Genomic DNA, 21,560 nt, shown 5'->3' with positions numbered 1-21,560 from the left:
TGAATTTTCTGTTGAAAAAAGTTTTTGTATGTTCTAGTCCATAAGCAAAGTGATCTGGCATGGAGGTCAGAAAGTCTCATTTCTCTGATGGTTTTTAACTCATTAGAGCAGGACATGCTTGGCTTAGTCCTAACATTGGCAAAGGCAAACATCGATCCTGGTGGATACATGACATTTTCTATGACTATGTTCTTGTAAAGCTTGAAGCATTTTCAAGACATCACTAGAATGAAGTAGAATTTCAACATCATATTTGGTGATCAGTTCAACAAAAAGCAGTAGGTAACTATTCCATGTCAGGTAGGAATATTGGGTCCCTAGTTTCTCTGTCTTCCAAGAAGTACATTGAAATTCCCAAATTTTGCCGTTAATGTTTTCTTGTAAAAGTATTTACCACAAAGTTTACTGTAAGTGTCATACTTGAAGCTTGGTTTTGTCTTGGACAGAGGTATTTATATATAGGTAAAAATGTATCCCCAAGATGTAAAAAGATATAAGTTGTTTCGTCTCCTGGGTATTTCTGTACGAATGAAGTCAAGGAGGCGATGAATGACCATGGCCTTGTGTGAACCCTGGGGCACACTGCTCACTGTGAGTTGTAAGTTATTTGGGGGAAATCTTGGCTTGTCCTGGAGCTACGCAACATTACTATATTTTATCAAACTCTGTAGCTTTGGATACAAAAACAATTTACTCCAAATACTGTCTTTACTGACTCTTCTTCTTGAAAAGCCACCCTGGAGAATCTCCCTGTCCCCATGGATTCAAACTGTGACCCAGTTGTCCAAGGCAGAACTAGAAAACAGTCATTTAAAACATATCGTGAAAATGGACATAAATCAAAAATTACATTGAGGCAATATTTATGAAAAGCTAATCAATGTGAATGGGAGGTTGTGTTTACAAAAACTTTTAAGTAAAACTAAACCTAATTTCCTGCATAAGGATTACATAGCCATAATAGCTATTAAATTACATAGCTATTAATACATAGCTATAATTTGATCTCCATTCACCATTAAAAAGTCCAGGACCTGTGGTTTGTTAGATATTTTTTGAAGTCAATGTTTTTTTTAACATGAGGTAGCTTTCTAGCAGCATTTTGGGTGCTTTTACGCCAACACAGTGTGGTCTGGCATGATACCAGGTTTGGGCACAGGTGGGAGGCAAGAACTGGCTCTGTAGGAAAACTGTATCTTACTACAGGTGAAGATGGTCTTCTTGTTACAGTAAATGGGGTGGGAGAGAAATATAGCAACTGGAGAATAAGCAGCACTCTTACGGGTAAGAGAATAGATATCTAATCTCACTACTGTACCATTTCTCGTGAGTAACAGTGGTTAATTTTAATTTTCACTAAGCTATTAAGTACCAAAACTTAGAAACTCAATTCTAATTTACTAGATGCTCCTAAATGATTGGTTTGGCACTCTGTTATCATTTGGTTGGTTTACTCATGTTAGTTTCTTCTGTGAAGAGTCTTTTCTAGGAAATAAGAAAGCAAGAAGTGACAAAAAATAGATTTGATGCATAAGGTACGATAGGTATTAAACAGGTGCTAGTTTCTGACGTCCAAAAACATCAACATCATGTGAAGTAAACCTGTGGTCCCACACTTGATTTTTAAACATCTCATTTTTTTAAAGTTCCAAACTCATTATAGCTGGAGCTGTTCTACATGACTCAATTTGGGCAAAGTCAATACATATGGCACTACAGACACATTGATACTTTCTACGAATAGGTTCTAATGGAATTCAAAGTATTCTCTCGATTTTACTAGAATATAGTAAAATTTCAGCAAAAAGTAAAACCATAGTTACTTGCTTGAATACAGTCCATCCTTACGAGGTAAATGTACAAATACCTGTGTTTCCTTGGTGTTGAAGTGGCAATTCTCGATACTTTGCTATTTTTGTATGTTTAGGCTTCTCTTCTTAGCCTTTAAAAAACTCATTATGATTTCACCCAGAATAATGATTTTTCTCATAAAAAGATTCCTGTGGTTAACTAACTGTTCATTTTGATTAAATTTAAAACTCCTCTGGATGAAACCTTCTATTTTGCATTGACGAGGCATGTAGAAGGAATCTTTTCTATTTCCGGAGATTTTAAAGAACATTAAAGCTTTTGCTCTTGGAGTTTGGAATGCTTTTTTGGACTCAGTGGGAATTTGCCTGCCTCAATGTAATTACTCTTTTTGAGTATAAAAGCAGGTCTGTCCAGGAATGTAGATTTGGACCTCAAAATTGCTTATGGAGGAATTTTTCACTTCCTCATTTTTAAAACTAGTTTGGTCCAAAAGTTAGTTTGAAGCCAGTATGAATTATATTCAAATTTGTACTTTTTATGAGATGAATATGTGTAAAAATATGATTTGGCTATTTAGAGAAATTTTTCTTGCGTTTTTCTATTTAATGAGAAAGAAATAAAAAAGGAAGACATTAAGGGTTGAAGACAGGGTTGAAATGGAAAGATTATGGCCATTCCCAAAGTTAGTTGCACATTGAAATCACCTGAGATTTTTAAAAAGTACCGAGAATATCACCCTGTGGTATTCTAATGTAATCCATATGAGGCGCCATCTTGGTAAAGGCATTCTGAAAAGCCTTCCGGGTGTTTCTGATGTGCAGTTAAGTTTGGGAGCCACTATCCTAGGGAATATGAGGATCAAAATGTAAAGCTGAAAGCACCGGGTCTTTCAGAGTGAGCTTAGCCTTGAGGCCTTTGATACCTGATTAGAATTAACAGAACTGAAAGGTTACAAGGACTTTTAACTCTTATTGGAATTTAGCTGATTTTGATTGGAATCTGGGCTGATTTTGGATCCCGGGATCCCATTCAAGAGTTGACCAATGGTTCTATGTTTTCATGTGTATGTCTTCCTTTGAGTCCTGTAGAATTTTTACCAGGGCCAAAGGATTTTTTTAAATGGAAATTCTGGTACTGTAGGTCTTAAACCACTAATGAGACTGAAACAGTAGTGATAGGTGTTTGGAGTTCAGACCTGGGTTATTTCTATTTTGATACAGACGTAGTCATTTACATGTATGGCAAGAAAGTAGAGCTTTCTGCTCCCTCCATCCTGTTTTTTTGTAGCACCCGTATCCCTAGAAGATGTTCCTGGAGAGAGGCCTGAAGCCCTCGAGGATTTTGGTAAACAGCACCCTGGCTGGGTGTCTAAGAATCAGCTTCTGATCAATCGGCAGTGGTGGGTGTAAGGTTTCTGTGCTCAGTTCAAGACCAAAGGGCTCAGACACGGTAAAGCTGTCCGATACTTGTTGAAAACAGAAGGGAGGAAAGGTAGAGGATTTGTGGGCAGATTTCATGCGAGTGGGTGAGACAGTCCAAGGCTGACCCCACGTCAATATAACAGTCTCTGAATGCCGGACGGTGGACCGGATGCTGCAAAAAGTCCAAAGAAATGAGAGTGGATCTTCACTCCTCTGTTTGAAAAGACTTCACAGCCCCTTTGCTGAGTAGGAAAAAGCGTCACAAGTGATGATCGGTAGATCTGATGCGCCTTTTTATGGTATTAGGCACGAGCCACGTGAGACAGATATGAAAACAAATCAATGTGAACAAGCGAAAAGTTTACAAGGAGAAGTCCTTTTACGCCGGGGTGATTACTGTGTTGGGGGACCATTGGCAAGGATGGGGGTTCCAGGGAAGGAGAGGTGCGGGCCGATGAGTTTAGTAAACAGTGGGCCCGGGTTCATTTTATCGTTACCTGCAGCACATCACGCTGACTTCCAGGAGGTCCCCAGGGGTCACGGGGGCCACAAAGATGCTGACCTAGGACAGACTGACCTGGGGCATTTTTTGGACGGAAGTGATGCTGACCCCATCAGACCTTGGGCAGTCTTTCACGGACCCCAGCCTGAGGACATACCCCATGCGGCGGGCAATGCGAACGCCTTTCAAAGAGCGTCCTCCCCGGCCCCCACCCTGCCTGTTTGTGACTCTCTGTGTCACAGAAGCAGCTGTGAGCCCAGGTTAAGACTCTGGAATTCACATGGCTCTCTTTGTTGTTTCTGGCCCAGGTCTGCTGACCCCTGAACGCTTGCTGGTTAACAGGTCTCTCTTTACACTGTCAGGGTTCAGAAACCCGTCACCAGGTCCCTCAGGAGCCTGGGAGAAACGACTGTTGGGGCAATGGTTCTTTAGCTTTCTGTTAGACAAAAGCCTGCTCGACATTTGATTTCACTGGGAATACAGCCTCCTATCATGATTCTACAATTAGTATACACTAACCAGTCTCGGGCAAGGCATCGCTTTAGGAAAAGTATTACTTGTGATCGTAAGGAAACTGAGTGAGAGGTTTATTTCTTCCGGATAGAGTTGTGTGTGTCTTATTCTTAAATTAAAAGAAAGATATCTTCAGAAGGCTCCATATCCATCCCCTCGGGCAGTCACTGCAAAAGTGGGGTAGACCTCATACGTCGTATATGCTGCTAAGTCTTGTCCAAGGGTCACCGCTTGCTTGAGCTGGGCCGCGGACACAGGTGCACTTGCGTTAGGGACAGCGTATCCTGGAGAAGGAGGCAGAGAGAGCTTCAGCAGAGGCATCCGGGTGTCCTCCCTTTTGGTTAACTGTCTTCTTTTTGGGATATGAAAGTTTGACGTCGCTTAAAGCCAAAAGTTTAATACGTCCCTCTAAAAAAGTGAACTCCTGGGGCACCCGGGTGGCTCAGTCGGTTACGCGTCCGACTTGGGCTCCGGTCTTGACCTCGCGGTGTGTGAGCTCAAGTCCCGCGCCAGGCTGTCTGCTGTCAGCTCAGAGCCTGCTTTGGATCCTCTGTCCCCCTTCCCTCTGCCCCTCCCCCACTCTCTCTCTCTCTCTCTCTCACAAATCCACATAAAAAGAAATTAAAAAGGGAACTCAGGAGACATAATATCTAGACTCAGTGACTTAGGGGACAGTGTTCCTCAAAGTGAGGTCAACTATGTGTGCCCTATCCACTTCATGCTTGCAGAATCAGAAACACCAGAGATCGAGTCCGAGAAACAGAAACTTAACAGGATGCTGAGTTAATTACACTTGAGACTTGGGTCTTTATCAGAGGGTCGCAAAATTTACAAAGGAGGAGAGGTGATTGAGAGGTTGGCAGGGCTGGAGGAGTGGGGGCTCTGTGGGTCTGATTTTGTGCCCCCACCCCCATCTGAGTGAAATGTTAAAAACTCATTGCTTTTGTCCAAGAAGGACGTATAGGGAGTAGGTAGACCGGTAGAAAAAATACTGAGCGTTTTCGTGTATTTCTACGTAGCACCGTGAAAGCAAATATGTGGGCTGTTTACATTTAGACCCGACCGTGAAGGGCAAAGATCATCTTGCCTCACCAGCAAGCTGTCTGGAGGCCACGATGCTTGTCCTCACCCTCAGACAACTAAGGGGTTTGAGTGGTGAGGAGGCCATCACGGGCAGTCACATTAATATCACGTCTGGCTGATTGACATCCACGTTTAGAGAAAACAGCTATTACCTAAAAGCAATGTTTCTCTGTTAACGTTTTAGATCAGAATTAAACCGTTTCTGAGACGACCCAAAAAGTGTGCAGGTGACAAGAAAAAAGGAAAAATATACTTAAGCAACAAACAGGGACCTGAAAAAAAAAAAAAAAAGAAAAGAAAAAGCCCATTTTGTTTATGTGCCGTGGCCATCATCCCAACCCCAGACACATTGATTTCTTTCTGGTGGCTTCTCAGGAAGTGGTGGCAGGAAACTGGCTGGACTGTTTTTTTAAAAATTAAATCCACTCCTTGGCTTGAACACTTTGGCCAGTAATGCTGACTAAGGCACGACTGAAGTTCAGTCTGTTTTCCAACGAGATGAGAAATGTGTTACCGATTACTTCCCTGACTTTGGAAATAGTATTTCTAAATAAGTGAATAAGAAATACACATGTGTGAAGAGAGCGTGTGCATGTGTGTGTGTGGTGTATTTCTATTTTAGGGATTTTGAATTTTCTTCTTCAACTTGGCTAATTTCCCAAGTGCAAGAGTATTTGGAATTTAAACAGATTCTTCCCTTGTGACCCATTATTCTTTGCTTGACTCCACAGCAAAGTTATAAGAGAGGCTCTCAGATTCTCAGGCATCCCCAAGACAACTCTCATGCCCTAAATATTTTTTACTTCTTGTGGGAGCAAACAGAAGTGAGGACAAGAGCAAACGTTCTTAGGTAAAAGCAAATCCTTTGCAATGTGCAACTGGAAAATTCTGACAGTGGCTCATTTGTTTTTACAGTACATTATTTAAGTGGCTTTGGGGTGCAGCTGTCCACAAGACAGGGGCTGAAACTTCTCCCAGAACCGAGAAGCCGTGGCACAGGACCCCCAGGAGACTGACATGTCAACACCCTGTTGTGTGGGAAGCGAGCACACAGCTCGCACACAGCTCACTGTGATGGCCCCAGCACAGCCCAGGGGACCTGCCCTGTGCATTGGCAGCTGTGGTCTTGGCAACCTCATGGGGGCACGCCACACATCCTCTCCATGTTCTACAGAACAAAGCTGGCATTGAGGTCACATTCACCGGTTGCAACCTTGCTTGCCAGAATGGAAAACACATTCGCAACTTTTGAGAAACAAAAGAAAATCAGAATGGGCCCAGGTGTTATGTTTGTGAGCAACAGACAGTTCTCACGCCTGTATGTGCCCAATATACGAATGAATGCATGGGTTGACAGAAATGCCCTATTTCTGGGTCCAGTCAGATCTCTTAATTTGTCTTAAGGGAGGTATGCCAATGCAGTGACTCATGACCAATTTCTTCAAAAGAAATGAACTTTTATTTGCTAAAACTGAACGGAGTTACTTAACCTAACTGTTAAGGAAACATTTCCAGAACAAATTTGTCATCTGGTTTCTTTGAATCTCTAGAGGGTTCACTTTTTAATTGTTAGCATTGGTTGTAGGTACATAATAAATGGGGAAAAGTCTTTTAAATGTGACCCTGGAGGCGTGTCGATCTACAGACAGGCTTTATTCTGAGCAAACAGTGCGCTCCAGACCAAAATTATAGAGCAGATAAAATGAGGGCTGATTATCCACATATTGAAAGGATCTTGATCTGTCTCTGACTCTCTCTTACACACAGAGTTTTTGACTTAAAATAACTTAAGAAATGCGTGGTCTACACAATTCTTCCAGAAAGCAAAGCAATGAAAGTCAAGTTGAGTTGAAGATGAGAAAAGTGCAGATACTCCAAGGGCTCCTTAAAAGCCAGTTGACCTTGGCCAAATTACTTCATCCCTGTCCTTGGTTCCTTCAGCTCACAATGGGCAGTATGCCACAACCTACCTCTTGCGGGGTCCTGACCGTCACTGATGTAGCATAAAGCATGCGGAGCATTTAGGCGAGCACCTGGCATGCCCTGAGCATTCGAGTGAACATCAACTCTTAATAGGCAGTTCCAACCTCTCTCATTAAAAGTGAAAACCCAAGCCGACCAGATGCAGAGGCTGGCTCTTTCGAGATCACGCTGCTACTCAAGCTGAGCCGAGCCTGGCCCCCCCGCTCCTCCCACCCTCCCCCCTCACTCCTCTCTGTCCTACCTGGATGGTCCACTCACCTGGGGAGCGTCTTTGGTCACAGATGGTGTAAGTCAGATTTCTTGTGGGTGGGGGTCATAAAGAGCTCTAAGGGTCCATGGTCCCAAGGGAGGGTTTCCCAAACACGCTGGGTGGGCTGCCGTGTCCGGCACAATTTTCGTACCTGGGAAAGCAGCGGCGGCTGCGGGGGCGGTGGGGGCCTCGGCCCCGTCGGTGGGGATGCCCAGGGTGTGGAGGGTGTGCTCTGCCGCGTAGGTCTTGGCTTCGTCCACGTAGGCACTTAGCTTCGGAGGCGTGAAGGGGTGGCTGCAAGACATATCCAGTCAGGGCAGGCATTTAAATTTGGGGTGCTGAGGGCTGAGATGGGAGCAAAGCTCCGTTGCTCTTAGTGTTTGCAGATGAGCGGGTAGTGGGGTTTTGTGTGCGTGGTTTTCCTTCTCTTTGCATTTAAGACTTGTACGTGTGTGTGTGTGTGTGTGCAGGGAGATTTGTGACCTGACCCAGGACCTCAGCGGTGGATACAACATTCCTGGGGCACATGCCTAACGCACCGCATGGCTGTTCTACTGTGCACGTGAACCAGGAAAGTTCCTAAAACGTGCAGAGACGCGGGCTTGAGGCGGGGATACCCACTCCCAGAGAGGATCTTTGATCCAAAATTTAAGTGACTGCGCACGGTGTCATGCTGTACAACGTGGTGATTTCCTGTGGTTCAGCCTGAATGCTGCACAGGTAAAAGACGGGCGACAGTTTTCATTTCCGTTACATTTTACATCTGAAGTTCTTCATTGGTGGATGATGCTATGCGGTCTTCATCGTCTGTTTGAAACATGGGGCCTTTGAGAGGTTGGCACCTCTATCCCGCTACATGACTGGACGTTTGCGTTTAATGAAAATTGAGTAGGCAGTAGACTGAAACATTTAGCTTGTATAGATAGTGACAACGTAGGGGCACCTGAGTTGCCTAGTGGGTTCAGCGTCCAAATCTTGACATTGGCTCAGGTCATGATCTCACAGTTCGTGGGATCAAGCCCCGTGTCAGGCTCTGCGCTGACCGCACGGAGCCTGCTTGGGATTCTCTCTCTCTCTCTCTCTCTCTCTCTCCCTCCCTCTCTTTCTGCCCCTCTCCTGCTCACGCACACCTTCTGTCTCTCTCAAAATAAACATTTTCAAAAAAAGATAGTGACAAAATACACTCAATTTACTGGAGACTCTTACTCTAAAAATCTTAGAAAATTAGGAATTTGGAGATGTTACGCACATGGCAGGATTCTGGCTGGCCAGGGCAGGAATGGTTATTTTGTATAGGAATAGTTGCCGTTGATCTTGTCCAATGGCCGAGTGCAGCTGATATACCGGTTGTCCCCAGTTATTTTTCTGACAAATTTCTTCTAATATCTATGAGAGTTAAAACAAAAAAAAAAGTGATTTTCCTTCCAATTGTCGTATTTGCACTATTTCATCAGCTTTCAGGGTTTTAAACTCTAATCTTCAGTGTTGAAGCTAATGTAAGAAAATATAAAACGCCACATGGTTTAATGACTCATACAATTTTAAGACGAACTCAACTTGAACTCCATTTAAAATGTTACATCTATTAATTCACAAAAATCGTTTTCACGCCATTTATTCTCATATGTTTTTAGTTCAGTCCATTAGCCGTAACTTTTTCTTCTTCTTCTTTTTTTTTTACCCATAGCTTAATTCTATGATTTGTTGGATGTATTTATTCCATTAAAGAAAAACTGACATTTCAGCACTGTGTGGCTGGATTTCCTCATTACCCTCAATCCTTCTGTCTACAGTGGTTTAGAGAAAATAACCTAAGAATATAGTCCTACTTCATGTCGTTTGTCATAGGGTTTTAACTTTACATTTTCGTAAAAATCAAGGTAAAAAGTTTAATGGGTTACTAGTTACTGGGGTTACAACTGCTGACTGTACGGGACAGTCCTTGTCTCTCTGCTCCTGGTGGGCGTTTGTGACTCCACCGCGGAACTGTTAAGGCTCCAACTCTGTTGGTTTGGGTTGGCACAGCCTTCAGTGTCTAAGCTGTAGTTGTAGAGATTCAGAGACAAATTAAAGAACTTTCAATAGTTGCTAGAGATGGTTCCTTACATATTACTATAAACCACGACCAACTTCTGATCTGGGTTGAATACAAGAAGGAGAGATTGTCCCTCACGCTATGGCAGCTCATAGAACTATGACATGGAATTTATAACAATTACTATTTTTTATTTTCTTAAAAGATTTCCAAGTATCTTAGTTCTTTAATAAGGTGCCTTATTTTAAATTTTAACCCAAGATAGATTGGATGACAAGCTTTAGTGCTTTCTGAGCAAGGCTTCATCATGATTTTATTACAATTAATTTTATTACAATTAATTGGCTTATGTGTCAGCTGTCTCTTACTGGATTGCCATATGAGTTTTGATGGCAAAGACCGTATTATATTCTCTTTTCCATCCCCAGCACCTAACGCAATACGTGGTGTGTGATACATGGCCAATAAATGGTTTTTGAATAAACAAATGTTTGCTGTTTACCACTCTGATAGGCATCTTTATTTTTAATTGCCTGGGTAAGGATAGCAGCAACCTTAGATGAACTAATGTGTATGTGTAAGACAACCATCAATCCTGCAAAAATAGTACTCAGGATGAGCTGTTAGAAAACCAAGTTTTCTATTTGCTTGCAATCATAAGGCCTACTTCCATAAACCTGGGGGCTTATACCTTTGGGCCTGGAGTAGGAATGTTTCCTTTAGGGTCCACAGACTGTACCTCTGAACGACCGGTTACTGGTTCTTTAGCCAGTGTCTCTACAGGGAGGCCATCAGAGGTACTGCACACCCACAGGCTAAGGGTTAACGCATCCTGTTTTGTTTTATTTTTACCCCTGTTAATTCATTTTCCATACTGGAACAGCTTTTATAACTTTTAATTTTCCAATAATAAAAACCACAGCCTCAAGCAGAAACATGGAGCTGTGGAATGAGAGCATTAAAAATTCCCCATCATCACTGCCCAACTATAATTATTGTAGAAGACTTAATTGGATAAGAGTGATGGCATCTCATAGTTAATATGGGTAATGATATCACCATCGGTAGCATGGTTTTTATCTCTTAAACATAGTGTTTCTGGGGTGTCTGGGTGGCTCAGTAGGTTAAGTGTCCAACTTTGGCTCAGGTCACGATCTCACGGTTTGTGGGTTCAAGCCCGCATCGGGCTCTGTGCTGACAGCTCAGAGCTTGGAGCCTGCTTTGGATTCTGTGTCTCCTTTTCTCCCTGCCCCTCTCCCACTCACCTCTCTCTCTCTCTCTCTGTCTCAAAAATAAATAAACATTAAAGAACCCCACAGTGTTTCCAATAAAGGATGTCCTTTATTGGCACATAAGAGTGGTCTATTCATTCCCTGTCATGAATACTCTCCATTAGCCTACTCCCACACGGTAGGCATTTATTTTGAGTCAGGGTCTTTGCTGCACTTTATTTGCATTTAAGGTATTGGTTAATAATTCTTAGTAGGATCTTCGTTTTCCAGTTCAGATTATTTAGGGTGTCAAACTTCATTTTTAAGAAGAAGAGTGAAATGGGACAGTGACACTCAATGGTGGGGCATTCTCTCATTGTGTCGATTGGCCACTTTATCTATGTAAACAAAACAAAACGAGCAGTGGCCCGAGTAGGGATCAAGTCAAATCATTTGACGAAAGGTGTACCAAGGTCTTTGGCCTAACTTAAGGAAACTATCTCCGGAATAACATTACCTACCTGGGGAGCAAGTTTAATTCCCTGGGGTTTTAAAGTGACAGGATTCATTGGGGTGAGCTCCATCCCAGGTAAAAGGTCGTAGAGTTTGTCTTCTCTCTTGTCTCCCTTGACCTGGTATCCACGACCCAGGCCTGTGTAGGTCAAATAGCCACGGCCACCTAGTCTTCTTACTCCCGCAGCCCCTACAGGTACATTCATGTAAATTTCTAGGAATGTAAGAAGGCATTAAACTGAATCAAACCACCAGAAAATCACCCTGAATCTTACTGAAATGGAAAAGTTAGCCCAAGTCCCATTGATTACCGCCCTGACGATGCACAGAAAACTCTAGGATTCTGATGTAATGAAACTCAACAAAAGGTAGGGGTCGCCACAGGTGTGTTTTTGTGTGTTTTCTTTTTGACTGGGGAAGAAAGCAATCCTATCAAAGCCATCATCACTAAGTACACGAGCAACTTTAAAACTTTGGTACAGAGAAAAATTTTGCAACTTCTGTCTGCAGTTAACCTTTTGTTGATATTTTTCTATAGGCTAATAAATGTTGGGAAGGCATTTATTTCAAGATCCCAGCGTGTTATGACCACATGCATTAAAATAAGAGTTGCATTTTTATCTTCGATCAGGAAATCAGAAATGAATTCTAGCTTCCCCAATAGTTCCGTCCCCAGTGATCAGTCGGGAAATGGAACATTGAGAATACAGGTTTTTAAGTTCACTATTTTCTGTTTCATGGCCTGTCAATGTGAGGCTTAAATTCCCATTGAGTTTCATTAATAGATTCCTTTTGATTTTTTGCTTTGCTGTGTTGCCACTTTGATTTCCTACTGATGGCATAAAGTTGATAAAAAAATTAAATTGATTACCCTTCATCCATGAATCTCATTCATTGATTTCCTTTCTTGTTATAAGGTATTTTTTTCCCCTTGGAGTGGAGTTTGTTTTTTTCCTACATTACAACTGGTTGCCAATTTATATTTAACGTATGCATTATTTAATAATATGATTTCAGATTACAAATGTGTAATATTTTAATGACATAATTTGCCACCACATAGATAGATTATACCAGAGGAAAACCTGATGATTTCTTTAGCATTATAATCTTGGGTAGAGTGATTTTATGATGATTATGGAAATTTTAAGGCTGTTGAAGACTAGAGATCTTAGGATGGCCAACTCAGTTTTCCTGAAAAATAGTAAAACACAGTAAGAGGATAGTTTCCACAGTAATCTGACATGCCCCTTTGCTTCTAACTAAAACCCAAGGATGGGATTTAAATACACAGTTTGTTGTCAAGTTGCCCAGAATGGTTTTATATTTGGAAGACAGAACTGGGATTCTTTTGGCATTAACTACATCCTAGCAGGACCATTCTGAAGGATCCCATTAGGCAGAGACAAACTAGTTTACTAGAAATTAAAAAAAAATGCTTTCCTTTTCATCTATCTTGCTTGAACGGAGCCCAGAACACTGCTTGAACATTTGGAACTCTTATAGGATTACATAGGAAAGATTTATCATTTAGTAGTTAGTCTTTTTTCTATTTGGACTTTACTATTTAGTTCCCCATATCCTGGAGAAATAAATTTATTTCCTCACTAGTGTGGCTTTTTACAAGGCATAGCGCATAATCCTGGGAGGAGGTCAAATGAAAGCATGTCATGTGTCTCTTAGAACATGTTTATGATAATTTGATTTATATACGAATAGGCCCCTGAGTCGCCCTCAAAGGCACATGTGCCTTGACGTGTTTTTGCTATTTGACATAACTGGTTTTCATTGGCCCATCCTTGCTTTCATTTGTAAATTTTCTAATGAGTCACAAATGACTGCAATATGGTGGTGGTCCAATGATAAGGGAGAAGCTAACTATTTAGTCTGTACAAACTTTATGCACCCATGCGAAGACCAAATGTATGCATTAGACTCCTTTGTGCTATGTCCTGACCAAGTTTTTCCAATAACCAGTTGTAATGTGAAAAAAGATTTTTATGAAAGGACAACTATTGATATAATAATATTTGATTTTTCATGAACAATTTTCCAGTCCTTTTCTCCCGGTGGACCCATCCAATTTGTCTAAGGCTATTGAAATACAAATCATTTGAAATTGTAGAGTTATTCCAGGGCAAGAGCTGATGAGCATTACCTCTAACAGAAGGGGCTCGGATAATGGCCCTGTTGCCAAGATGTCCTTTAGTGGCTGGGAAATGAAGGCTGGGAATTGCTGTATAGGCCTGAGGGGCATAGAAGACAGGAGCTCCAAGGTAGGTTGTGGTGGGATCGTAAACATGGCCCAAAGAGTAGGTGTAATCTCCTTGCAGCATGGCGCCCCTTCCGCCCGTGCCTCGGGTGTACCTAACGTAACTGTCCTTGTCCACTGGTTTGGCTAGGGTCACTTCAATGGGGGAACCATCTAGCACCTGTTGTAGAGAGCAAAGAAGAAACAACATCAGAAGATATGAAGGCAACCCAGTGTGGCTGAGCCCTAGTCTCCTGAGCGTTAGTCAATTTGCTGCTCTGTTTGCTGTTTCGCTTACACATATCTTGTCTCTTTATCGGTTCACGTTTGTGGGTCAGTTGAGTTTTCCTGAGTCATTTTGTTGGTACATTGCCCATAATATGCACCAGGTTTCACAGTGACAAACTGACTACTGTCTGCTGACATACGGGTTATAAATTATGCGAATACAGTCATTGCAACAGAGAGTTATGTGATATTTTTATGAGATATATACGTTTTATTTTTTTGTTTTATTTTTTTTTAATTTTTTATATGGAACGCTTCACGAATTTGCGTGTCATCCTTGCGCAGGGGCCATGCTAATCTTCTCTGTATCGTTCCAATTTTAGTATATGTGCTGCCGAAGCGAGCACGAGATATATATGTTTTAAATTACACGTTATGTAATTCTAAGACATTTTAGGTTAATAATGGGTGGAACGTAATCTTTACTACTTAGCACAGCACAAAGAAGGTGAAAGGACACCAATAAAGAAATCTTATCGCTTGTTAGCACGTTGGCATGGGTAGCCTAGTCAGGTCGTTCCAGCTGCCAGCCAGTTAAATAGCTTACTTCTTATTTTTTTAACGTTTTGTTTATTTTTGAGAGAGAGAGAGACAGTGAGAGCCTGACCTGGGGAGGGGCAGAGAAAGGGGGACAGAGGATCCAAAGCGGGCTCTGCGCTGACACGCTGATCATAGTGAGCCTGACGTGGGGCTTGAACTCACGAAACGTGAGATCATGACCTGAGCTGAAGTCGGACGCTCAAATGACTGAGCCACCCAGGTGCCCCTAAATGGCTTACTTCGTAGAGCGGCTACACAATAGGTAAGTTTTTACTAGAAAAGAAAAGAGACTTAAAAATGGGGCCTTACTCAGGGAAGAGGGATCAAGGAGGCCACTGTACTTTCCCCCCAGGTACCCGTGAAGCAACCTTTTGATCTGTTGCACAGCTGGGAACTGGCAGAGAAGCCAGGGGAAGCCCCGTGATTTCTCAAGTCACGCACTTCTTAAAATGTGTCCTCAAGAATTATTGGAGTGGCGTTTGCTTCTGCCGCAAGTTTCTAACATTTTGCAAACAGATCCCGACGTGGAAGATAATGGATGTGTGTAGATCTATGTGTGCCACTCGCTTTTCTCTCTTGCTTGCCAACACGAGACAAAGATGGCTCTCAACAAATGCTTGACGGATTGACGTATTTCTTATCAATGGGACAAGGTGTTGCGAGGAAGCATTTGTAGCTTCCTCCGAATAAGAATGTTGTGAGCCTCTATTTTTTATACAGGAAAGGAATGATACGAAGTGTTCCTGCAAGGATTCTCTGTCATAGCAGCTCGCCATTTGGTGAGAGCCTCAGTCCATTCTGGGGTCATTGAGGTTGGCTGGACAAAGTTGTGCTTCATGGTTGTTGTGACCATTTTAGTCAGCCTTGGGGCAACTTGTTCTTAGTTTCCGATATCTGCCCTACTTTTTAGCAGCAAGAGCCAGTCTCGAGTATGTTAGTTGGAATATACTGAGAGAGAATCCTGATGATATTCACCTATCTTTACAATGGTGTCGATGTAATGAGAAGCAACAGATCAGAGTATCAAAGGAAGGGGGTGGTCTTGGTAATAAGATTCTTTATCTTCAGTCCTGTCTTGAGGAAGGTGAGAGAGACCCAAATAGGTCTCTGCTTATAGACCTTCCTATCAAGAGACATTTTTAATTTTTTTTTAATGTTTATTTATTTTTGAGACAGAGAGAGACAGAGCATGAATGGGGGAGGGGCAGAGAGAGAGGGAGACACAGAATCGGAAGCAGGCTCCAGGCTCCGAGCCGTCAGCACAGAGCCCGACGCGGGGCTCGAACTCACGGACTGTGAGATCGTGACCTGAGCTGAAGTTGGACGCTCAACCGACTGAGCCACCCAGGCGCCCCTCAAGAGACATTTTTAATGGAATGATTCTTTACTGCAAAGTCAGGTTCCATATTGTAATAGAATTTGTGCTTCATTGTCCCCGTAGGAGTCGTTTTAAAAAATTTTTTTAACACTTATTTATTTTTGAGAGAGAAAGAGAGAGAGCATGAGTGGGGGAGGGGAACAGAGAGAGGAGGACAGATTATCTGAAGCAGGCTCCAGGCTCTGAGCTGTCAGCACAGAGCCTGATGTGGGGCTTGAACTCCTGCACTGTGAGATCATGGCCTGAGCCAAAGGGAGACACTTAACCGACTGAGCCACCCAGGCGCCCCTTGAGTGTTTTAAACTCAGTACTGTCTTTTAGTGATTTGCTCTAGACGTTTCAAGAGCTAGGGTGATATATTATTCATTGGTATATTCCCAAGCCCCGAAAAATTCCTTACACATCACAGACACCCACAAGTATTTCTAGAATAGAGAACCACATGCAAAGCTCAGTTCATCCCCTTTCTCTCTAAATAGGTTTCCTTTCCTGGCTTCCCCCACAGTATCATCCTGATCCCCCATATTGAAAACCAGCCAATGGCTCCTGCTCACTCCGACATCCAGTCAGTTCCTGGATGTTTTCAATTCGTGCCCCATAGCCCTACATAGAGATTTCTACTACTTTCCTTTCCCGCCCTCCTTCAAGCCCTTATTCAAAATGAGAGAGAGAGAATGAGAGAGGGAAGGGCAGCGAAAGGAGAGAGAGAGAGAGAGAGAGAGAGAGAGAGAGAGAGAGAACCTTCAGCAGGCTCCATTGTCAGCGTGGAGCCCAATGTGGGACTTGATCCCATGACCCCGGGATCATGACCTGAGCTGAAATCAAGAGTTGGATGCTCAACTGATTGAGCCACCCAGGGGCCCCAAACATAACATCTTTAAAAAATATACCTAGCTTACCTAGCTGTAAAATTTGGGAACAATTTGAGCATTTTTCCATCGTAATTATTTCAATGTAATTATTAGCGTTTAATTTATGACCGTCTCTTCTCAGCATTCATCATGTATCCTCAGGAATGTTCTCAAATGGAGAAACTGACCTGTGAATTGTTTTCAGAGTAATAACAGCTTTATGGCACTAAATGTGATCGTCGATAAAGATGAAGTGGTGATTTGCTTCATGGACGTGTATTTAAATCTGCACGAATTTCTGCTTTGCAGTTTTTGCATTTCGGAGTCAGTACTTTCTCTCCTCCAGGACTCAAGCATGTCTGTGGACCCCAGATCGTCCCCTAAGCCCAGCCCCCTGTGACTGATGAACCTGCTCTGGGAGGTACTCCCTTAGCTGCTGGCCATGTCCTTCGGCCAAACACCCCTGCTTCTTTCTCCCAAGGAGAACTGCTCTGTCCAGTCCTCTCTCTCTGAGGTTTCCTGTGATGTCTCCCGCCCCTTGTTGCCTTGACCCCAGGGGTGCGGTGACCCTCAGCTCCTCCACTCTTTTGCTTCCCCTTCCCTGCACTCACACTTCTGTACTTAGCCCCTTTGCCAGCTGGCTGCTGTGAGGACTGACTGGTGCAAAGCCCGACAGGCTACACAGCCCTGCGTGCATCATGTTCTAACTGAATCGCTCTGCTTTCACCTTCCTTAGTCACTTCTTGCGCTTTCCAAATTCTGTGCCTCGGAAACCGCCTCTCCATTTCCATGTGTTTTGATTTGGGAAATCTGCCCAATTTTTATGGCTTCTTATAGTTACCATCTTCTCATCTCCACGAAGATTTTCTGATTCTGAATGGCTCATTCCTCCTTCCTTTGGATATACTCACCACTTTTTATGTGTATATATATATGTGTGTGTGTGTGTGTGTGTGTGTGTATACGTATATATACATATATACACATACATATATATACACACATATATATACACATATACACATACATATATACACATATATACACATATACATGTATATACGCATATATACACATATATATAATATATATATGAAACTTATTTGGCTGAACTATGAAAGATGTGTGTGTACTTATCTTATATACATATACATACACATACATGTGTATACATATATGTGTATACATATATACACATATACATATATACACATATACATATATACACATATACACATATACATACACACATATACATATATATACACATATACATATACACACATATATAATATATATATGAAACTTATTTGGCTGAACTATGAAGGATGTGTGTGTACTTATATACATATGCATACACATACATGTGTATACATATATGTGTATACATATATATACATATACATATATATACACATATACATATATACACATATACATATATATACACATATACATATATATACACATATATACACATATATATATACTATATATATGAAACTTATTTGGCTGAACTATGAAAGATGTGTGTGTACTTATCTTATATACATATACATATACATATATATACACATACATGTGTATACATGCATGTGTATACATATATACATATATATGTATACACATATACATATACATATATACACATATACATATACACATACACATACATATATACACATATACACATATATACACATATATAATATATATATGAAACTTATTTGGCTGAACTATGAAAGATGTGTGTGTACTTATTCCTCTGGTAGACTTTTAGCTTGCTGACAAGTATCTTTGGGTTTTTTTTGTATCCTAGACATTATTTAGCAAGATAAGTGGTCTATAGAAACGTTTTAGTGTTTTTTTTTAATATTTTTAAAATTTTATTTATTTTTGAGAGAGAGAGAGAGAGAGTGTGAGCAGGGGAGGGAAAGAGAGAAGGGGAGACACAGAATCCAAAGCAGGCTCCAGGCACTGAGCTGTCAGCACAGAGCCCGACGTGGGGCTTGAACTCACAAACTGCGAGATCATGACCTGAGCTGGAGTCGGACGCTCAACTGGCTGAGCCACCCAGGTGCCCCAAAGGGTTTTAATGTTTTTTGCATTGATAAGTAAATATTATATTGGTTTCTATTTACAAGTCAGGAGAAAGGACTTAGAAACTAGCTTTTTCCTGGACCTTATTCTTGGCCAGGTGAAGAGACCCAAAGCCTTCCAGAGTAGGGAGATCAAAACTCTGAGGGTGGACTGACAGCAGTGACCTTGACATCTTTTCTGGTCATCAGCACTACTGAGGTGATAATCTCTCAAAGTAATGACAGAAAGTTGCACCTGAGAAAAACACCTTGAAATAACCTACGCCAATACTCCAATCCCCCACTTGGGAAGGAAGTTGAGGGGCAGTGACTTGTTCAAATCAGCCCAAATTAGAGACAGGGCCGGACACAGGAGCCACATCTCCATGGTGTTTTCTGTCGCTGACTCTTCTGTTCATCTTCAATGGATCGAGACAGTCATGTTAGAGGTAGAGAAAGCCTGAGTGACACAGACTTGCAGGATCGTTCTTTTGAATAAAATTTCCACGCCAAACTTGGGTGGAACTTGTGTGTGTGTGTGTGTGTGTGTGTGTGTGTGTGTGTGTACGCGCATTGTCCTATATTACCTTTCCATTTAAAGCTTTCATTGCCTCAACTGCATCCTCTCGACTGCTGAAATGCACAAAAGCATAGTCGCGGATTTTCTTTACCCTCTCCACAGCACCTGTAAACAGAGAGAAAGTAGCCCCATTAGCAACCTTGAGACAACACCGAGAATGGCACATTTTAGCATTTGGCTTCCGAGAGTATTTGATTTTTTTTTCAGACTTACTATTTAGGTTAAGTTCTCCTTGAGAATGTTTGCTATGTCCAGGTTTGCAATTGTACACATTCAGTAGAAGCTTTTGTTTGTAATTTTTTTATATCCCCTATATTCTTCCATATTATTATAGATTTGTGTTTTCCACTTCCTAGATTATAAGACCTTTAAGAGTAGAAGCATTATCTTATTTTGTCTCTATATAATGTAAACAATAGTAACTTATACTTGGTAAAATATTTTTTCAATTGTATTGAAGTATTGGTCATCCTATAAATATATATTTAGGCGATTACCTTATAAAATTTTATGGCTTTTCCCCCAGACAAATATTTTATTTCTTTTGATTTATGTAGTACAACTTTAGAATTAGGAGAGACTTTAGCAATGCTTTACTTTAAGCTTTTAGAGATTCACTTGACCTTGGGTGCCTGGGTGGCTCAGTCGGTTAAGTGTCCAACTCTTGGTTTCGGCTCAGATCACGATCTTGCAGTTTGTGGGTTCGAGCCCCGCATCAGGCTTTGTGCTGACAGTGTTGAGCCTGCTTGGGATTCTCTCTCTCTGTCTCTCTCTTCCCTTCCGCCCTTGCTCTCTGTCTCTCAAAATAAATAAACTTAAAAAAATTAAAAAAAATAAAAATTCACTTGACCTTAATTTATTTTTAACTTAAAGATTAGGAAACTAAGGTTCTAACAAGGAAGGTGAGCTTGTAAGGGTTCACACAGCTAGGAACTGGAACTCAGATCTCTTAACTGCTTCTCTGATAGTCTTTTGATTAAAAAAAAGGTAGTTTCTGAAAGAACATTTGAAAACCAAGATAGTTCTTTCCCTGCTGTTCATAATATCTACATGTTGGAAACAATGTAGATATCCAAGAATTCTCCCTTGAGGAACATCTTTTACAGAAGCACTCCTATATGCAAAAGGATCATATATGAGGACGTTAGCTCTCACTGTTGTGGTAGCAAAAATAAAACAACTTAAAGTCCATTCTCCTGAGAGTGATTAAATCTGGTACATTCATATCAAATGAAATAAGTCTTTAGGGGCGCCTGGGCGGCTCAGTTGGTTAAGCGTCCAGCTCTTGGTTTCGGCTCAGGTCGTGATCCCACAGTTTGCAGGACGGAGCCCGCATCCCACTGTCTGTGCTGACGGTGTGGAGGCTGCTTGGGATTCTCTGTCTCTCCCTTTCTCTCTGCCCCTCCCCCAACCTTCTCTCTCAAACAAATAAAAAAAAAAAGAAATGAGTCTTCAAAGAGAAAAGATAGACCTATGTATGCTTACACAGAAAGATTTAAGACCTATTGTGAAATTCAAAAATTTGTAAAATAGTGAGTATAATTTTGTAACATTTGTTTTCAAAATCCCAACCCATATATATGTACAGAGAAATATGGATACACACACACACACACACACACACACACAGAAAGAGAGCTGGAAACATAGAGACCAAACTGTTAATACAGGTTATGTAAGGAATGGGGAGAAAATTTGCAGAGAATAAAGGGGACTTTCACACGTTAATTTATATTCTTTGGTATTTTACAAACATGTGCAATGTTTATTTCTATTGTTTGTATAATAAAAAAATAACAAATCGACCTGACCTATTTTAATATAGAGAGACTGCTGCAGATGCTAATGGCAAAAAAATAGAAGTTTCGGGGCGCCTGGGTGGCTCAGTCAGTTAAGCGTGTGACTTCGGCTCAGGCCATGATCTTGCGGTTCGTGAGTTTGAGCCCCGTGTCGGGCTCCATGCTGACAGCTCGGAGTCTGGAGCCCGCTTCAGAGTCTGTGTCTCCCTCTCTCTGCCCCTTCCCCACTTGCACTCTGTCTCTCAAAAACAAATAAACATTAAAAAAAATTTTAAATAGAAGTTTCACCTAGAGTGAAGGTAAAATGGAAACTTCTTTGACATTAACTTGTTAGTAGTTTAGCGTGACGACTGTCCTCTTTCAGTGACACTCACGTGGGTGTGTCTTGAGAGATGCGGTTTCTTCTCCTCTCCCTAAGTTCCCAGACATCACAAAGGATGGGACACTTTCCCAGGGGGGTCCAGAAGAGGAC

At 41.6% G+C, this 21,560-nt stretch overlaps 1 protein-coding gene and 1 non-coding gene across 2 annotated transcripts in view; both read right to left on the bottom strand.

Annotated features, from left to right (window-relative positions):
• Positions 1–4,309: 4,309 nt before the first annotated feature.
• The window catches only part of A1CF (APOBEC1 complementation factor), a 76,907-nt gene continuing 59,656 nt past the window's right edge, over positions 4,310–21,560 (bottom strand). Inside the window, 6 exon segments of the mRNA XM_042908198.1 lie at positions 4,310–4,532; positions 7,716–7,858; positions 8,814–8,950; positions 11,332–11,537; positions 13,482–13,755; positions 19,297–19,394. Coding sequence (XP_042764132.1) covers positions 4,381–4,532; positions 7,716–7,858; positions 8,814–8,950; positions 11,332–11,537; positions 13,482–13,755; positions 19,297–19,394 — 1,010 coding nt within the window. The 3' untranslated portion in view covers positions 4,310–4,380.
• On the bottom strand, positions 14,103–14,209 carry LOC122202852. The gene has a single exon (XR_006194908.1). It is a non-coding gene; the product is annotated as a U6 spliceosomal RNA (small nuclear RNA).

The sequence above is a fragment of the Panthera leo genome, chromosome D2, assembly GCF_018350215.1.
Source record: "Panthera leo isolate Ple1 chromosome D2, P.leo_Ple1_pat1.1, whole genome shotgun sequence".
Lineage (NCBI taxonomy): Eukaryota > Metazoa > Chordata > Mammalia > Carnivora > Felidae > Panthera > Panthera leo.
The sequence above is the reverse complement of the archived record's forward strand: the minus strand, read 5'-3'. Positions and strand labels throughout refer to the sequence as shown.